The sequence below is a fragment of the Carassius gibelio genome, chromosome A2 (assembly GCF_023724105.1).
Source record: "Carassius gibelio isolate Cgi1373 ecotype wild population from Czech Republic chromosome A2, carGib1.2-hapl.c, whole genome shotgun sequence".
NCBI classification, from domain to species: Eukaryota; Metazoa; Chordata; class Actinopteri; order Cypriniformes; family Cyprinidae; genus Carassius; species Carassius gibelio.
In genome coordinates, this window is record NC_068372.1 from 22,394,783 (window position 1) to 22,413,933 (window position 19,151).

At 36.1% G+C, this 19,151-nt stretch overlaps 1 protein-coding gene across 2 annotated transcripts; it reads right to left on the reverse strand.

Moving 5' to 3' along the window:
• Positions 1–2,765: 2,765 nt before the first annotated feature.
• On the reverse strand, positions 2,766–17,373 carry LOC128031506 (GTP-binding protein Di-Ras1-like). Of its 2 annotated transcripts, none has more exons than XM_052619808.1 (2): positions 17,203–17,373; positions 2,766–6,304 (listed from the first exon to the last, which is right to left on the reverse strand). In XM_052619808.1, exon 2 carries the CDS (start codon positions 6,268–6,270, stop codon positions 5,674–5,676), a length of 597 nt encoding a protein of 198 aa, XP_052475768.1. In that variant the 5' UTR covers positions 6,271–6,304; positions 17,203–17,373; the 3' UTR covers positions 2,766–5,673. The 2 variants fall into 2 exon arrangements, with proteins under 2 accessions (XP_052475768.1, XP_052475772.1); XM_052619812.1 differs by lacking the exon at positions 17,203–17,373 and adding an exon at positions 13,613–13,721.
• Positions 17,374–19,151: the final 1,778 nt, after the last annotated feature.

Genomic DNA, 19,151 nt, shown 5'->3' on the forward strand with positions numbered 1-19,151 from the left:
ATCATTTCCTTTCATATTTGATTTATTTTGCCTAAAGTTAGTTATTTCTCCTTTTTACCCTGTTCTTTACTTTCATTCCAAGTGTTTTTTTTTTTCAAATGTATTCCTTTTAACTTACTTCTATATTTTTTTAACAGTAGTATTTTTTAATAGAATATTAACCTTAAGATTGTTACTAAAATTCTTGCCAGAATGTGTATTCCAGCTTTACAAGTAAGTTTTATTAGATACTAGTGCCTGTTCCAATTGTTGCTGGAATAAGAAGGCTACTAATAATTAGTAAACTATCTTTGTTGTTAGGCTACTTGTAAAGATGAATGAGTACTGTATTATTGAATTACTTAGTAACCAAACAGTTCTGGGCTGCTTTTCCCAAAACCATTGTAAGTCTAAGTTGATTGTAGCTCAATTGTAAATAATAGCTCACTATATATGCTTTTGAGAAGCACAGTCCTGGTTTCCATCGACTTACAATGTATAAAACTAAAGAGATTTCTCAAAAACATTTCTCAAATCATCTTTTTTTATGTTTCACAGAAGAAAGTCATTCAGGTTTATAATAACATGAGGGGGGAATAAATGAGTGGACCTTTAAAATACTCCTCCCAATGCAGTCTCACTGTGCTATTCCATTTGTATTATTATAGCGTACACAACTGCAAATACAGGCTTCAGTGGGATGTGTTCTGCTTCTTTAAGTAAGCCCTAGGTATATGTTAGATGCTGTAGGTGGATCTGCACCTCCAGGCAAATTTGGCACTTGGCACCAGCTCAGAATGAGCCAGGCTTAATCATAAAGCCCTGCGGTTCACATCTGAAATGAGCCTTTCAAAGCTTTGGAAATGCAGTCGGGACAGTTTAAGAGTAGACTTTATCCTGTGACAGTTAAAAAGACAGTTATTATTTAGTGAGGCAGCTAATAGTGGACTGTTAATCTAACTTAATTCCCTTTTAAGCACATATTGAAAGAGTATCCAGTGGGAGTTTGATTTACATTCACTGTCCAAACAGACGAGCAGAAATTAGGTTTGAGTGTGTACCAGTTAACTAAGCCATCAGAAATTTAATTTAATTATGAAATATATAAAACTGACCAGTGTATTCACCTGAGTTTTGTGCTTGTACATATTAAATGCTGTTTACCTTTATTTGTTTGTTTTGAGACCCTCTACTGTTTTATTCAAGGACGATTTGTCTCTTCTTTCTGCCTCACTTCACAGCCTCCCTTAGGAGCCCAAGGATTCTCATTGTGCCTTTGGATTCACAAAGGTCCCAAATGATTTGTACTGACATTTGACTTGGCACAGCACAGTGCTGTATTTTTACAATGTGCTGTATTTATAGGAAATGGGGATGGAAAATACTTTTACTGCATTAGTGTTATGTCCTCTGGAACATTAAATTTTGCTGATGGCAGTGTATATAATTTTCTCATGCTTTGAAGTCACAGTTCTCTCTGCTCTCCTCTCTCTAACATAGCAGCGGTCCATCTTACAGTCTATGTGGAAACTGCAATACTGCTGAGAAAGGAATGAGGTGGTGCAGTTGTTGGGAGGTGGGGGGCAAAGAGAGAAAGAGAGAGAGAGAAAAAGAGAATGAAGCAGTGGATCACAGGAGAGTTGATTCATGCCAGTTCCCCAGCAGCCATTTTTTGCTCTGTGCTGCTGGTTTGATTCTCTTAACGTAATAATGAAGCTCCCGATCCAACTTGCCATGTTTCAGGTCCTTCCTTGCCTACATGAGATACAAAGGCATTCGAATATTCAGATCTTTAGAATAGGAAAGAAAATTGCCAATTCAATTTGTAGAGTTTGTATCAAAGAGTATGCAAGACTGGATAACAAGGGTTTGTAACCATACAGCCTACAGGACTGTAAATGTTTGTTTCCTGTTTTTCCCCTTCATATTCTTCATTTGATTGTGATCCCATAACGTTAGTAAGGAAACCAACATATCATAAAATATTGTCAATTATAAATTTGTAATTCTTACAATTAAAATATATAATAAAAAATAATAACACATAAATATAAATCTTTGTTATATAACATAAAATATAATTAAAATTCTTATAATATAAATATATTGTGCCATATGGTGCTATCTGAAAATTTCAAAAATGAGCTTTTTTCTCAGGCTCTCATGTGTAGGTTCAGTAATTTCACTGTAATGGCAATGGATAGGTTCTTTTCTTTGCCATTAATCTGAAATAACTGTATATAAATATAGGAGCTTGAGACAAATGCTTTTATATATACACACACACACACACACACACACAGTGGGAATCAACCCTCTTTAAAATAATCACATTTTGTTGTATTGTAGCCTGAAGCCTTTGAAGAGACAAATCCCAACAGACTAAAGTCTGCATGTAATTAAAGAAAAAGGTGGTTCAACAAAATATTGACACAAGGGGGTGATCCTTGTTCCACAATAGTGATTGTTTTTTTTTTTTTGTTTGTTTTTTGGTAAGCACTGAACATTTGGAATCCATATACAATGAAAATTGTCTGTTGAGAAAAAAAATGCAAAAAAATGTCTCTACATTTTGGATTCCTTAGCTTTACATTGACTATTAGACTGTTTTGTGAGGCAGTTTACTGAATGTGCTTTTATGCTTTATACTGATTTTGTAAAGTCCATTATTTGTGTATTGGAGCATCCACACCTGGGTCAGCTGAAAATATGGCGTTCCTCATGATGTTGTAGTGGAGAACAGATTTAGCACATAGGACTACATACAGCTGGGGAAAAAAGATAGCTTATTGGGTTTTTGCTCTAATTGTTTTTATTATGAAAATCAATTTGCAGATTTCTTAGAGAATATTCGCCGGTATACAGTATATATATATACATATATGTTAGTATATGTAGGTCATATTTTCCTTCATTTTGGATGCATGACCACAGCATACCAGGTCTTAGGAAGACTATTGCTAAAAGACATATCATACATAGTAGTAGCTAAAAATAATAATAATAATAAAATGGAAAGGAGTTGAAAAGTCACTTCACAGTTTTGTTGCTTGCCTCATGCTGGGTAAACATCAAGTGGGACCATGCATATTTTAAATTATGAATGGAGGTCATCATTTGGACGTTTCATAGTACATTCCGTTACCATTAGGCATTTAAAGTGCTCACTGTGTAAACCAGATTTAAGATACCAAATGAAAAAAAAGCATGAAGGTAATCCAGATGTACAAAAAAGTCCCCTGGGAGTCCAACCAAATACATGAACAGAGACTGAAGGAACTGTATCCATGTCTGTTGGGACGACCTGTCGGTTCATCCGCCAAGAGTCAGTCATGATTTCTTTACAGTGTCATATTCTTTACAGACAATTTACAAATATTTACAATAGAATGTGCATGATAAAATGCATATGGGTTTAAAAAATGCTATGATACGCAGAACTGGTGGGCATTGGCATTGCGGAGGCAAGTCCATGTTGTCAAGCCAAGCAAAAGGATCACAGGTAGCTGATACTGTTCAGATGTGACAGTGCAGACTTCCCATACATGTAAAATGCAAGACGCTCCGCAGTTTTCCTCTCATGCAGCTTGCAATGCCTCTGATGGTATCAGCAGTGTGACTCATACTCCAGCTGAGTTATCTTTATAGAGGTTGGACATATAGATTCAGGTATAATGGATCCAAATGCAGTCTAAACTTCATGATAGATGGATGAGGCGTTGTTCTGAATTTAGAAAATTGCAAAGCCGTAAATCAGCAACACTGCAGAGTGATAAAAGAGGGTATTTTACATAAACCATGCAGAGCAGATCTACTGTCACCAGTAGAGAGGTGGTAAATTATAGCACCATTCTAGGGGGATGAACGTGTTGGTGGGGCATCCAGTGAACTACTATTAAAATATTAATCATACACATCAATCACAGGCAACAGGCTGAGTCATAATATTTACTGACAGTAAACTGGAAACTACATATGACTGATGTTATTGTTTTCTGTTCTATTGCAATGCTTGTCACAGTATATCATTAGTATATATTAGATTTACTGTATATGGGGGTGGGATATAATACTCTATTACATATTTATAACCCTATTTTTCTACCTGTGCCAAAATGAAATGTATGGTTTTATCATTCTAAATTTGAATGTTTGATATACTTATATAAGTTGCTTCTTATACAGGATTATTATAATAATATATATAAAATAAACCACATGAATTCTTTTTTGTCTGTTTACTTTGTATTCGTTTTCTGTTGTGTAACGCTTTCTTTTTCTACTCATTTCTTATGTACCCTGTTCAAAACCTAGCTTTTTACATAGTAAAGTAAGCAAACCAGCACAACATGGATAAATAATGTTGTCTGCATCTACTCAGATCTGTCATGCACAACCCTTAAAACATATAAACATCACATCAATGTACAAAGGCAATCAGCTGGTTAAATGAAATATAATGCAATACAATCAAGGCCCTTTGAAACAAGAGATTTCTTTTGTCAAAAGCTGATTAGCAGATTAAGAGCACAAAAACTGAATTTGTTTCAACTTAAAAATTCCTGTAATGTCTGACATGTGATGCATATAAAAAAATTATTGTAGAAAAATATTTAAAATGTTTCAATGTTATCATAAAAAGATCATAACTTCAGATTATATTATATCAGCCATATTATATCCGTTCATTAATGTTCACATTAGTCTCTGATAAACAGGGTTAGAAGACTTTGGTTGTGTTAGGAAAGCCTCAATTTAGTTTTGCTGTCTAAATACACTGATCGACTTTAAGAGGGCTACATTTGTTATTGTTCCAGTTATACTTACTAAAAATATAAGCAGTTTATCTTGAAAAACATAAAAAATGATGATGAAGATTCTGGCTCACTCCAAATTAGTAGGGCAGCTGAATACCAGAGATTATGATTATGATGAGTACCATAAGCATGTGTGCATCTGCATGAAATATGATTTCAGATTTTTGATCTGCCTTGATGTAACTGCAGGTAATAATTTTCAAAAGCATCATAATTTTCTATGGTATGTTGCTAATGTTTAATAAAATGATTGTTGTACATACGGGTTGGCATTATTTAAGATAACTAAGGACATGCAAAAGTAATCATCAAAATGTTATGAGGATAACAAATAAAAGTGGATTCACAGAGCCTGTAACAAAGAGTATTAAAGGATGGTTTGACTATATTGTCATATAATCTCATTCTGACACTACTTCCTCAACCTGACAGGAACGTTTGAATAAATAAACAAAACTAAATTTTAGTTGTCACTAAGCAAAGTCTAAGCCTTAAGTCAAGTTAAATCCTGACTCTGCTTTAGCTATGCAGGAGCAACTATTTAATGAAAAAATTTCATCATGAACTCAAAAAGGGCTGTTTAAGAATCGATTGCTATCTGAGTATTTCTCAGATGTGAGAGAAGGTGGCCATGCTCTGTAATAGAAACAGACAAGGCAATACGAACAGGTCAGTGCTTGTTAAGGCCAAAGACTGATGGAGAAGGATGAAATTTGAGATGTTAGAGTAAAATCCTTGTTATCGGAAATAAGCATGAAATGTCAAATAACACCATTTTCACTCATTTTTCTCTCCTCGGTTCCTTTCCTTTGTTATTTTATCACTCTATATCTTCACTTTATCTCACCACATCCCAGTTCAGGCTCTAACAAGCACTTTACATGATGCTGCATTTCCCCTTCAGCTTGTCAGCCCTGCTTTGCTTCCCAGAACGCTTGCCATCGATGTTCAAACTCATGTTCCTCTTCTTCTCCAAGTTGAGAAGCTCCTGGAAAAGCTCAGTGACATTGTGGTTAGTCTTAGCTGAGGTCTCCATGAAAGCACACTTCCAGATCTTGGACTGGGCCTCTCCATCTTCGGTCTTCACTTCCCGTTGAGTCTCATCGCTCTTGTTTCCCACGAGCATGATGGGGATGTTCTCTATGTTGCCTTTAATAGCGAGAATCTGCTGGTATATGGGCTTTAATTCTTCCAGGGATTGCTTACTAGTGATGGAGTAGACCAGGATGAATGCGTGACCCTTGGAGATGGACAGACGCTGCATGGCGGGAAACTGGTGGCTGCCAGTTGTGTCTGTGATCTGTAGGGTGCAGACGCTCTTGTCACAGCTGATCACCTGCCGGTACGTGTCCTCCACTGTTGGGATGTAGGTGTCCCGGAAAGTGCCTTTCACAAAACGGAGCACAAGTGAGCTCTTCCCTACACCCCCTGCGCCAAACACCACCACACGGTAGTCGTTGCTCTGCTCTGGCATCTTGGGCCTTCAGTTGCACCACTGCTTTCCAGACCTAATAGAGGTAAAAGAAACATTTAGATGAATGTGTATCGTTGATCCTTAACAGGATCTTTCAAACTTTTTAATTTCAAGCACCACCAAATATACCCCCAATCAGATCAGAAATTTCTAGCAAATTTCACAAACAGTTACAAATTAATGGCAAGCAATTGAATTGAACTTGAAACTTTGAGGTAGAAACACTGAAATTTAAAATGCATTCCAATCTTTGTTACAACGCCGCAAAATATTTTTTAGTTATTAAAGACACCCTTCCTAAAATATAAAGGCTATATATTGTCATGTACCCATTTATATTAAAATGATTTCATTTGATTCATGTTAATACAAAAATATAAATGTAACATATTTGCCAAAAAGGTTTTTCTTTTTTCCAGAAAACTATATTCATTTGTTTTAGTATTTCTTATTTTTAAATCACTAAAACTCTAAGTAAAATAAAATACTGTAACTGTAATTAATCTCAGGATTTATGACCAATGCGTTAAAAAATATATATTTTTTATATTTCAAAGGTGCTGTACATAGGATTGACACCGAGGGGTTGTACTAGGTTTTGCAGTCCAAATAGAAAATATTGGAGAGGGTTTTTTTTTCACCCGGCCCTTCCTCCTCAGACTTGACGGACACGGAGACACCAACAGGAACGAGCGCATTTGATGATGAATAAAAATTAAATACACTGTGTTTTCCACCTACTGGCAACCCGGGGTGCCGAAATACAGTTGGCTGGCAGCGGTCGGGTTTCACAAACCAAAGACCCGTTCCGTCCCAGTGTTGTGCCGAATTCTGCACCCCTGCCAGATTATGCACTCCCTCGTTGAAATCACTACCTGATTGCTTAATCCCAACCCCACCCCTAATCTTAACCCCTCCCCCACACCTACTCCTAAACCTACAAGAGGGTGCATAATCTGGCAGGGTGCAAAATTCGGCACAACACTGGAATGCACATTTTCTGACTTCAGCATTGTTTTTCAGATAAAAAACAAGTATTTTAACTTAGCATGTTTCTTTAAAAAATAATTACCGCAAATCCTCTAGGACCCACTTGTGACCCCTAAAATCACATTGTAAAATGCTAAAGTACATTGTTAAGCATAACACACAGGACAGGAATGACAAGCAATATTTTTCATCGGTCACCAAACATACTGTTGAATGCTTGGTTCTATTTCTAACAATGAGTAGCCACACCCTATGAAAAAACCCTCACATTTGTAAATTAAACATTACATTTATTCTGATTGCCAGTGATTGTGTCAGATCACATAGTGTACTATATACAGAAACATTTTTATACACGTCTGCCTGTTTAAATCCATTATGCTTTAAACATTTAACATTATCATGATGTATTTACTGGATATTTATCTAATACAAAATTACAGGTATGAAACACAAACACGTTTAGAGATGCTTTGCCTTTAGACAGGACTCAATTGGCTTTTCAAAGGAAATAGACATAATCCTTGTCATCCATCATGCTATTATGAAATCACAATGCAACTCATCATAATGTATCTGTGCTTTGCCCTCAGACACTCTCTTGCTTTTGCTGCAGTTTATAGCAGTCTATTATTTATTGCCTCAGAGCCAAAACAATAACACTAAACATGTTTCTCCTCCTGAGCACCCATTCAGACTGAAGCACTATGTATGTGTCTAAGAGTAAAAGAGCTTTTAGTTTTTTTAAATAAGCTTTTGTTTGTGCAATTTAATGTTCTCATGAATAATTTAGCCAAGACACAGACCGTATCCATCAGTGTCAGATAACCACGAACGCAGAACACACATCGAATTGTGTATAGATTATGCAGATGCAAGCAAGAACACAATTTCCAGGCTTTGCACCGATTTCAACCTCAGTAATCAATACCTCAATTTCACACAGCGCAGCAGCCGAGTGAAACTGAATGAAACTACCACAGTTCTACCAAAGTTTCTGCTGAATGTCCATCAAATTAACTTCCATAAAAATAAGATTAATCTGGTATGTTCAGCACGTATACTATATGAAACTACATTAGTATGTGGCAGACATGACAGCCATTATATGTCTCATAAATCTTTAGCTGATTTAAAAAACGCTGCAGTTTTGGTATAGTACATTATTTTTTAATTCTAAGAAAACCTGTTGTGATTTGATTATTTAATCATTACTGTTAATTTGGCCATTTGCTTAGTGATTCACAGTGTCTGTAGTGTCCCTACTAGTCTTTTTACAGTGATGTATGTGCACACTTATAAAATTAAATGGTCTTACATTAGCATCTATGGCATTTACATCTTGGATGTCCTAAAGGGTCAGTAAATTTTTAGCAGATTTTCATTTTTGAGTGAACTATTCCTTTAACATCAATAAAATCTTTCCATTCCACAAATACGCTTGGACAACGCAGTGAAACAACTACACAGTGAACCTATCAATATCTTGTGTGGGTCATCTAAATGTTCATACGGCATTCTGCAGGTGCAAGGATTCTTAAAGATATTAATGCACAATACAGTGTTTTGAAAGTTGGCCAACCTGTTACAAGTGAAGACAGTTTCTTTGGCAAAAACAAGTTTTGGGTCAAGGTTCTGAATTTGATATCAAGGTTCCACAATTAGTGCCAAAATTATTGGGGGTGGGGGGGGGGGGTTCTTTGTGAAACCAACAATGTCTCTCAAAGCTGGCTTCCCATCAAAAATGCTTCAGATTTTTATCCAGCATTATGACACCAGGCCATTTGCACTCAGGGCTTAAAGTACAGCGACATGCTTGGCAGGGTGCAGCAATCCAGACAGCAGTCAAGCTCTCATTTGAGAGAAGCCCCGGTGCCTCTCCTGCTCTCTCTCACACTCTGCGTGCTGTCAAATCAATGAGAAGAGGACACGGTGCCTTTGATCAGTGCTAGGGTCTGTGGATTTCAGGCTTCTGACAGGCTGGTGCCCCCTTGTTTCTGTGGTATGATTGATGTCGATCTCCCTTGGAGTGCTGTGTTATCTTTAAGTCCCTCATGGATGGGCAGGAGAGTTGCTGAGCTTATTAATGCTGTCACAGCATCTTGGTACTCCAGCCAAACTCTTTTACAGATTAAGTTTGGCACGAGGAGAGATTATAATGCATCAAGGTTCTTCCAAGCTCTCTCACAGCAATGTGCTGATGCTGCCAGATTTGGGAATGACCTTGCTTTTACCGAAATGAATGTAGAATATATCACTCAGACATTAGGATTCGAAAGGTAATGTTTGCTGAATAGCATAATGGCGCCGTGCCACATACTCTTAAACAATCACAGTAAATGGAAGTGCAGGCTCTGTTTGGAAACTACACAGTCCAGTGCCATGCATACGGAAGACAGAGACAACAGTATATAGACAAATGACCCTATTTGCTTTCTGGGCTTTTTGTGAGTGAATCACTGGTGCATGTCAGTCCAAAGAAATTAAAAGTTCTTCATAGACTTAAATCAATATGTATTCATTTGCTGTTGTTTGAACAACATTCCTTTTCTATTGATATCACATAGGCCTCGCTCAATAATGTATACTAATAGCTAAAGAGTTATTTAGGAGCTATTTTAAAAAACTTCAACTTTTTCTGGGTTTACCCCCTGTTGCTAGAAGTTACACTTTCTAGACCCAAAAGGAATCTTTTTTAACTGATGTCATTCAATTATATATGAATTTATTAGTAGTAGTAGTAACAGAATTTAAATCACATACTTTTCCTTCTAAATTTCTTATTATAAAAGAAAAAGGTTGTGAATCAGGGTACGAATTGCTGAAGTTTAATTAAGTTGTAACTGAGTATCAAGCAGGATTCAGAATTGCAGATTGTAAAGAAGAAACATTTAAATATGTAGAATAAAAATGAATTACTGAAAATATCTTTTTTTTTTCTTTACAAGAATAACAACCAACCACTGACCTTTTTCCTGTAAACCATTTCCTAGTTGAATTCTATATCTAAAAATGTCTGACACAAAAGCTAGTTTTTATTTATAAATATATATTTTTTATTTAATTATTACACATTTTGGGAGGGTTACTACATTAAGCAGACATGCAGTAGAATTGTGACGTCCCATAAAACAGTTACAAGTAACAAATGCACTTACAGTTTAGAGAATGTTAAGGGTGTTTCAGAAAACGGGCCAAAGTGACTGAAAAAAACTTTAAAAGAAATAGATTTTGCTTTTACTGCTACAAAAATTTCACATTTAATTCATCATTCTACTTGTTGATTCTTCGTAATTGTGAAATTTACTGAGTAAAAGTTTTGCTTCCACACCATCGTTTCACTGTAGATAGATAGATAGATAGATAGATAGATAGATAGATAGATAGATAGATAGATAGATAGATAGATAGATAGATAGATAGATAGATAGATAGATAGATAGATAGATAGATAGATAGACAGCAATAGAACAATAATCGACAGATAGATGCGCCTAGCTATTTTTGATCTGTGAGAACAGCCTTTTAAAGTGAATCACTGCATTGGATTCCACAAGACGCTCATCAGTCCATTAGCCTGAGTCTGCTCTAATCTGGGTGAGAGGCTTTGCAGCATAATATACTGTCTAAAGAGCTGCTTTCTCTTTATCAGTCAAACCAGGCTTTCACTCTGCCATAAATGGCAGTTCCATAGTCATATCCCCATGGATACCAATATTCTATTGAAGAAAAAAGGATTTTCAGTTCAGAAATTACTCTTATTCTCAGATATACCTCGCTTTACTGCATACTAAAGGCACTGAGAGGAGATGGAGAGTCATCTGCATGGGCACATTAGTGTTCACAGGCTGTGTGCACACTGAGTCTGAAACAAATGTCAGTGTCAGTGTTCTGAGAAATCAAACCAGAACAGCCTGTTGGTTACTGCATGCACAGACTGAAAGAGAAAGGGAGAATGGAATATATAGGAAGAGAGGGGTACGGAAATGGAAAAATAGCCTTGGTGCCATTAAAAGCATGACTTTGTATGTCATTATCTTTTTCTTGTAAAAGGCGCAAATAAAAGTGTTTTATTTTATTTTTATTGGTTGCTGTTCAGATATAATATCCATATGTACTGCAATAATGAAAAAAAAAAGTATTCTAGAAAAGATTTTTAAATAATTGTATATAAGGAATTAAAAGGGATAGGTCATCCAAAAATGAAAATTCTGTCACCATTTATGCATCCTCTTGTTATTGTCTTGTCTGTCCTGACTTGTATTCTATGAATTCTGAATTTACATCTCAAAAAAAAAAAACTTTTTTGCGGGGCGGCAGTGGCTCAGTGGTTCATGTAGTTTGTCTACAAACCGGAAGGTTGGTGGTTCAATCCCCGGCTCCACCTGACCAAGTGTCGACTGTCGAGGTGTCCTTGAGCAAGACACCTAACCCCAGCTGCTCCCGACGAGCTGGATGGCGCCTTGTATGGCAGACACCGCCGTCGGTGTGTGAATGGGTGAATGTGAGGCAAATTGTAAAGCGCTTTGGATGGCCATGTGGTCTGTTGAAAGCGCTATATAAATGCAGTCCATTTACCATTTACCATTTTTATCTCACAATACAAATGTTATTGTGCAATTCTGAAACAAAAAGTCTCAGCAGTTAGATATAACCTCAAGTATATATAACTGTGAAATAAAAAGTTGCTAAATCACTGCTGGGTCTTAATGCCACAGATGTGTGCTTTTGTATCATACAGTGTTTACAGTATAGAAGCAAAAAATGTGGACTCATAGGGGGAGCAGGGCTACAGCCTAAAAATACCACATTTACCATCTGCCATCTCTCTGCACCAAATGTTGCTGGATTGGCCCAGACTCACTCATTCAGCTGTGCAAGGGCATGAGAAAATGTCTAGATCTAAAACAGAGTTGTAAATAAATACTGGCTTGACTGAATCAAACACTCGCCTTCATAGCAGTCAGTTGGGACTAAACAGATTCTATTAATTAATTGTGGGAATTTTCAATACAATACATTCCATTTCCTAATATCTCAAAAATTATGATTTATGCAAATACTGCCAGCAAAATTAACCCTATAGAGCATATTTAAAGGGGTCATATGATGCTTTATTTAAAGATCATTATTTTGTGTATTTGGTGAAACAGAATATGTTGACATGTTTTAATGTTCAAAAAACACATTATTTTTCAAATATTGTACATTATTGTAGGTCCTCTATGCCCCGCCTCTCTCAAATGTGTCTTTTTCTTAAAAGTCAAAGTTTTACACAAGCCATGGACGGTTAAGACAGCTGAGTCCACCGTGTGACCCTGTCTCTCTCTCTCACACACACATGTGAAACTCAACATTTGAACATTTAATTGCAAATACTTAAAGTAATAACAAAACATACTTACAGTAGCTGATTCAGAAGCACCAGATTGTTGTAGCAAATTCTGAATAACCTAGGTTCACGAAACGGTCATCCAAAAAAGCGTTGTTGTTCTGTTGTAAGTAATCTTAAAGATTCCTAAATGCATCTAATGTTGGAAGGCCAAATAATGTGCTTTTGCTTTCACCTAGATACACACAGCATGCATAACTGAAACTTGCCATTCTTTGCGTGAAAATTTGGGTGGCATTACCCAAATATTTCCACATAGTGACATATACATGTGGGCTTGTTTAAATGAGCCGTTCTAGGGGCGTGGCAGAGTCTTGACTTTGATAAAGAATATCTCTTTGGATTTGAGACTTAAGTCTTTGCAACTTTACAGATCTTCTTCATGCACCAAGAGCTCGAGGAAAAATTTAAATCGCATCATATGACCCCTTTAATAAACACCTGACATGATAGAATCCAAAGTCTACCTTAAAGTAATAGTGCACTTAAAATGTAAAAGTTGAATTCTGTCCAACGAAAACAATAAAAATAAAATCAACTGTTTTTGATCATACAATTATATTCAAAGTTTTAAATAATATTGGAATTAATGTTTATTGTATGGACAAAAACAATCTTTAAAATATATTATATTACTTGTATTACATCTTGTATTACACAGAAGAAAGTTGTATATGAACACCATGAGGGTAAGTAAAATTTCCAAATGTTCAGTTTTTGGGTGAACTATACCTTGAAATACATCCTACATCAATAAATAAAATAAAAAGGATTATAATATGAAGAAAATAGTCATCATTAAAATCATTAAAAGGTAACAAGCAGCAACTATTAATAAAGTCAAATACATAAGATGCCTGACACCATAATGTGACTCTCTAACCTCGTGAACTTAAAACAAATGACTATACATGACAGCTTCAGCTGACTGGCTAATCACTCTGTTGCATTTTACCTTACCATAAGTGTCCTGCAGTTTTACTGTGTCTCTGCCAGCACTGCAAGAAACATCTCTCTTGCTCTTGTCGATCAGTCCGTCAAACAGATTGTTCCTCTGTGCACAGGGCTTAGAGGCTAATCATTGCGCTTTACATCGTCTGCCTGCTGGATGTGCTTCCAGTGACCCAATTCAAAGGATTTAAAACTCCCAGCATGCATCCACGCCACAAAGCAAAGCTGCTGCGATACAAGGCCACAGTCCAAGAAAAGAGTGCATGCAGGTCTGATATATTAGATATCATGTGAGATCTTTGAACTAGATAATGACTACTGTAAACTACATTTTATACTGAAATGAATGTGTTTTTGAGAGGCTTTCTTCTTCATCCCTTATACTGTCTGGCCTATGCACTGGCAGACAACATGCATCTTAAAACCTTAATACTGAGGCTTACGGAGATATGGAAATAAATCAAATCCATGAATTGTCTTCCGCAAATATACTTGATTGATTTAATATCGTTTGCAAATGACTTGTGGTTTGCTGTAAACATGAACATGCATTTGGCCTTCAGCTAGTCCAGTTGCTTAGTCCCCTTTCTCCATTAACTGCTATACCTTGAATTAATTGTTAATAACAATGCAGCTCTAGGCAGGAATTTTCTCGGCTTAACTGGTGAGGTTAAGTGGGTGGTAAATGTCTATGATTTTATATACTTAATCAGTTAATCTCAAATGAGCATGCTTATTAAATTCATCATGCGCATTTCATAATTTTCAGGGATAATTGCAGTCTTTATGAGTGTGAAGCAGTCACATGGCTTGATCTCTGCCCTTTGAGCTATCTTCCAGGTAAATGTTTAATATATTTAAGTAAAAAGAAAAATAATTAGCACAGATTTAGACAGATTTCTATTCTAACAGGGTGTAAAGGGTTCATCCACAATATTATCTGACATCGATTTATTCAGCAAGCACGGCAATATTTGCTGATACCTCAAAACATCCTGTGATTGACATAATCTATATTATGAGCCATTTTTACAAATCCAGTTAAATAATGCATGAATATTTCATTAACTTCCTTAAAATTGCAAATTCTGCATCCCAATTGGGAAAATCTCTCTCTCTCTCTCTCTCTCTCTCTCTCTCTCTATCTATCTATCTGTCTGTCTGTCTGTCTGTCTGTCTGTGTGTGTGTGTGTGTGTGTGTGTGTGTGTGTGTGTGTCTGCGTGTGTGTGTGTACCTTTAAATTAAATTATAGTTTTTAAATTAATATAAAAATACAAATAATGGGGGGGGGGTTACATTTTGTGTAGCAAAGTAGGCTACATTTCAAAAATAAAGTTGTGAAAAATAAAGTGTTGCATCATTATATTATTGTTAGTCATTTGATTGATGCATCAAACCATTCTGATGTATTGTTTCACTTCTAATTTCTAACACAGTCTATATTATGGTTTGCTCTGAAAACAAACATTAATTTCCTTGTTTAAAGAACAGCAGTTTGTGGCAACTAAGTAACATACGTTTTCTAATGTTATACATTCTGCATCTGTCCATGAGTGCACACAGAAGCAAAGCCTCATGGTACTGGACTAAAGGAGGAAAACATCTTGTCAAACTACAATCCAAGACAGGCTGTGCCCTCAAGTGCCTTGCTCAATATAAGTTCTTGCAGGGCTGTCTCTGCCTGATCTCAGAGTTTTTCTCAGAGAGCAGCAGCAGAAAGACCAATCTGTCACTATAGATATCTAATAGAGATGAACAGTTCTAATAAAGTAAACACACCAGGATAACACTTGACCCCCTCAATACAGCAAAACACTCTTAACAGAGTGAGGGGACATCCAACATTATCCCACAATGCACCTCAATGGTGAGTATACAACCAATGTACACTCAAAGGTTAGTTGCTACAGCAGGGGCCCTTGAGCTCAATTTTTCTTGTATTTTAGCTCTAATCAAACACACCTGATTAGAGCTAAATTTATGTTTATGTCTTATTTGTCCCAACAGTACCAGTTTTGGACTTCATAGTGACATCTACTGGCATGGATGCATTACGTTTGGGAATTGCTAATGCTTTGCACCAAATATTTTGTTTTGTTCTTTTCCTTTATTTGTGTTTCTATATCCATTCTCTGACTAGGAAAAATGGCTTTAACAAAATAATACACCATCAATTAACAGACTCTGAGCTCACAACAAGTCTGTCTGTAAAGGTTTATACATTAACGTTAAAATCAAAATAATTCCTTTTGGTGACAATTAATACAATTGTACTTACATAACCTAACTGTTGCACTCTATTTCATGATAGGACTGTGTGATGTCATCAAGGTGGAATCCATAAGGGGCTACCCCCTCCATGTGAAACAAAAACCTTTTATTCTACAGAAATCAGTTATGGCTTAAGTTGTCATCTCACGTTATTGTGCATAAGCTTTATAACATTTCTTAAATGTACAGCTTATTTATTTATCTGCAAAACTTTTTGATAAGCAAATAATTAATTTTCAATTCTAAATTTTACATTTTTTAATTCTATTACACCATGGGCCAGTTGAGGATGCCTAAAAGGATTGAAACATTACTACTTCTGTTACTAATAAAAGCATAGGCTACTGGAAAGGTGCTTTGCCTTTTCTCATTCAGCTTGTCCATTCTATTATTACCTCTGGTGCAATACTAAAAACTGATGCACGCCTGTGAATTAGTCTTCATATAAATTGCTGCATTAGATTCCATTATGAGCGCAGCCTGCATCATCTTCCGCAACAAGACTACCATGCATTGGCTCTATACGATGATATATTATTATACTAATAATGCATCCAAGACGACGTCAGCAGCGCGCGGATCCTCTTTTTCAATGTTCACGTTGCACAACCAAATCGGACTGTAGCCCACAATATACGTTCAGCTGTTTAGTCATCAAAAATCTCCGTATCATTCAATTGCCTTTTTAATGGTGCAAAGTAACAAGAATTTACATATATCTCCAATTAAATGGATGACTGATCCTGTGCATACTGGTTTACTGTTTGTCGCACACACTCGAACATTTATCAAACACTGAAAAATGTATAGCTACTGTGGAACCACTAGCGCGCGTAAATGGACATCTCCACGGTCTCTAAGACTGCAGACAGTTTGCACGTATGTATCTTATACATTTCATATCACCATGTGGCCGGTTGTTGGACAGAGGAGTAAACTATAGGAGTTCAGCATTACCATATCATACGCAGCCCGTTTCATTCATAAAGAAGCGGCTCTCCTCCATAGCACTGGTCGTGATTCACATGCCTTCTGTCGGCTATAATGTAGGTAAAGCCACGTTTTATTAAGAATCGTTTTCCATTCTCAACATTTCCGTTTTCGTTACTATGACAGTTATGGTCAGTGCAGCTAACGCATGATTTCCACACAATACAGAAAATGCTGCAAGTATTCAGCAGGCAAAGTCTAACTGAAATCTGTGTGACGCTTGTCCGGGTTGCTCATGCTGTGTTAAATAAATAGAATATAAAAATGACATAATATACCATAGGCACTAAATGAATGAATGGATTTCATCGGTCGGCGCGCGATTCGACGCACCTACCTGAACTTAACGTATATCCCGCGTGACTGATCTTTGACTGACAGCACAGATGAATGGCAGGTACTAAAGCATTTTAGACTAATAATGAAGACGTGATAGAGTCCAATCTCAACGGCAGTCCTCTCTCCCTCTCTCTGTAGAGCACTCTCTCGATCTCTCTCTATCACACACATACACAAACACACACCCTCCTCCTCAAAATCTCTACTTGCTTCAGATAGAAGGTGGGAGATTTTTTTACATATTGCCTACAGGAGGTGAACAAAATAACATAAGCACCTACAAAGCAGTCTCTCATTTTACTGAATTATAATCAAGCCTAATCTTATAATTCAGTACACATCAATATTAAATTATTTTATGTGTCACGCACTGAAACATGAATATGTTTGACAGATGTTTCTTATTGTAAAACAGAAATATAAAAATGTAAATATCAAATTTAAAAAAAAAAAATGTAAATGCTTAAACTATTTTAAATAAATGCATTTACATCTAAATACACTTAATAATAAATGTAAATAAATATATTTAGTTCTTAAACACATTTAACTAAACATATTCAAGTTAATTAAATGTTAATAAACTATTTAGAATACATTAAAAAAATGAAATAAACATTTTTAAATAAATGGAAATTAACATTTAAAGATAATTTTCATTTCCTCGGACTGCAACTAAGGCAGAACCATTTTTTAGGTGCCACAAAAACTGTTTAGCCAAGAGATTGCAATATACATTCTTTTACATTTTTTTCAGAGGTTTCCGGCAATGTGATAATCTGAGGGATCCACAAATGGTGTATCAAGTACATATGAATTTTTACAGGTTTTGATTTTTCGTGTTCCCTCTCACTGAGCCTGGAGGTGTTTTGGCTGTGGCTAACAAGGCAGAGCGAAGAATGTTAGTCCCTGTCACAGTCTGAATCTTTGTGTTGAATCTTAGTGGATAATGGTGCAGAGTTCCTTGAGGCTATTCAGATTTCTTTGACTGACAGCTAGATCTTGTAAGGGTGGCCGATCTTAATCTCAATTTTAATCAATAATATTTGACAAGACACATTCCCATTAAAAAGTGACTGACAGAATATCGTGTAAAATAATACTTAATAGGTATGCAAAATTACACAGCATAGTAAAGAACTCAGATCAGTGGGGATTAAATCTGTATAAACTGACACTGGGAGTTCATTAAACACACAGACACTTTTTGTGTGGAGAGATGGAGGCAGTAGACAACCAGATATAATCACAATAGACAGGCTGGGGTACGGTTTGATAATAGCTTGCAGGAAGCAGGAGGAGCATGTGGATATTAGTCACCTCTCAATAATGCCTGTATATTCACTACTCTCCCATGCTTTTATTTTTCTCCCTTGCAAATAAAAATAAATTAAATGGTGAAAACCCATGTCGAATACTAAGCAACAACAACATAATTTTTTTTAGGCTTAAGAGCAGATGATTTAAGTGAGTGATTTGTTTATTTCTGTGAACTATTCAGACATGCAAGATATTCTACAGGGGGCAAAGGTAGTTTTATGCATTGAAGTTCCTCCTTACAAATTTAGTACAATGTGATTAACTAATTAAAGATTCTGATTAACTGTTGGTATGTCTTGACAGATTACATTAGATGTCACATGAAGTCCACAGTACGGGTTGCATCCCTCCTCCTATAAGAATCAGTACTAAATTTTCAAAAACTTTATCTATATTATATTCAGAAACAGAGCAAAGGCCTAGGTAAACATTATTATTAATACTCAAGGTATCATGGAACTTTCTGACATCCTTTTGATTATCGCTTGCCTGGGCCATCATCTCAAAATATTTTAAGACAACCACTGTTGGTCCTGCTCTTTAAACAGAAAAACACTGTTTAAATGAATAAAATGCTTAATCATTATTATCATGGTCATAATACGGTTTACTTCCTGCTGTAACAGG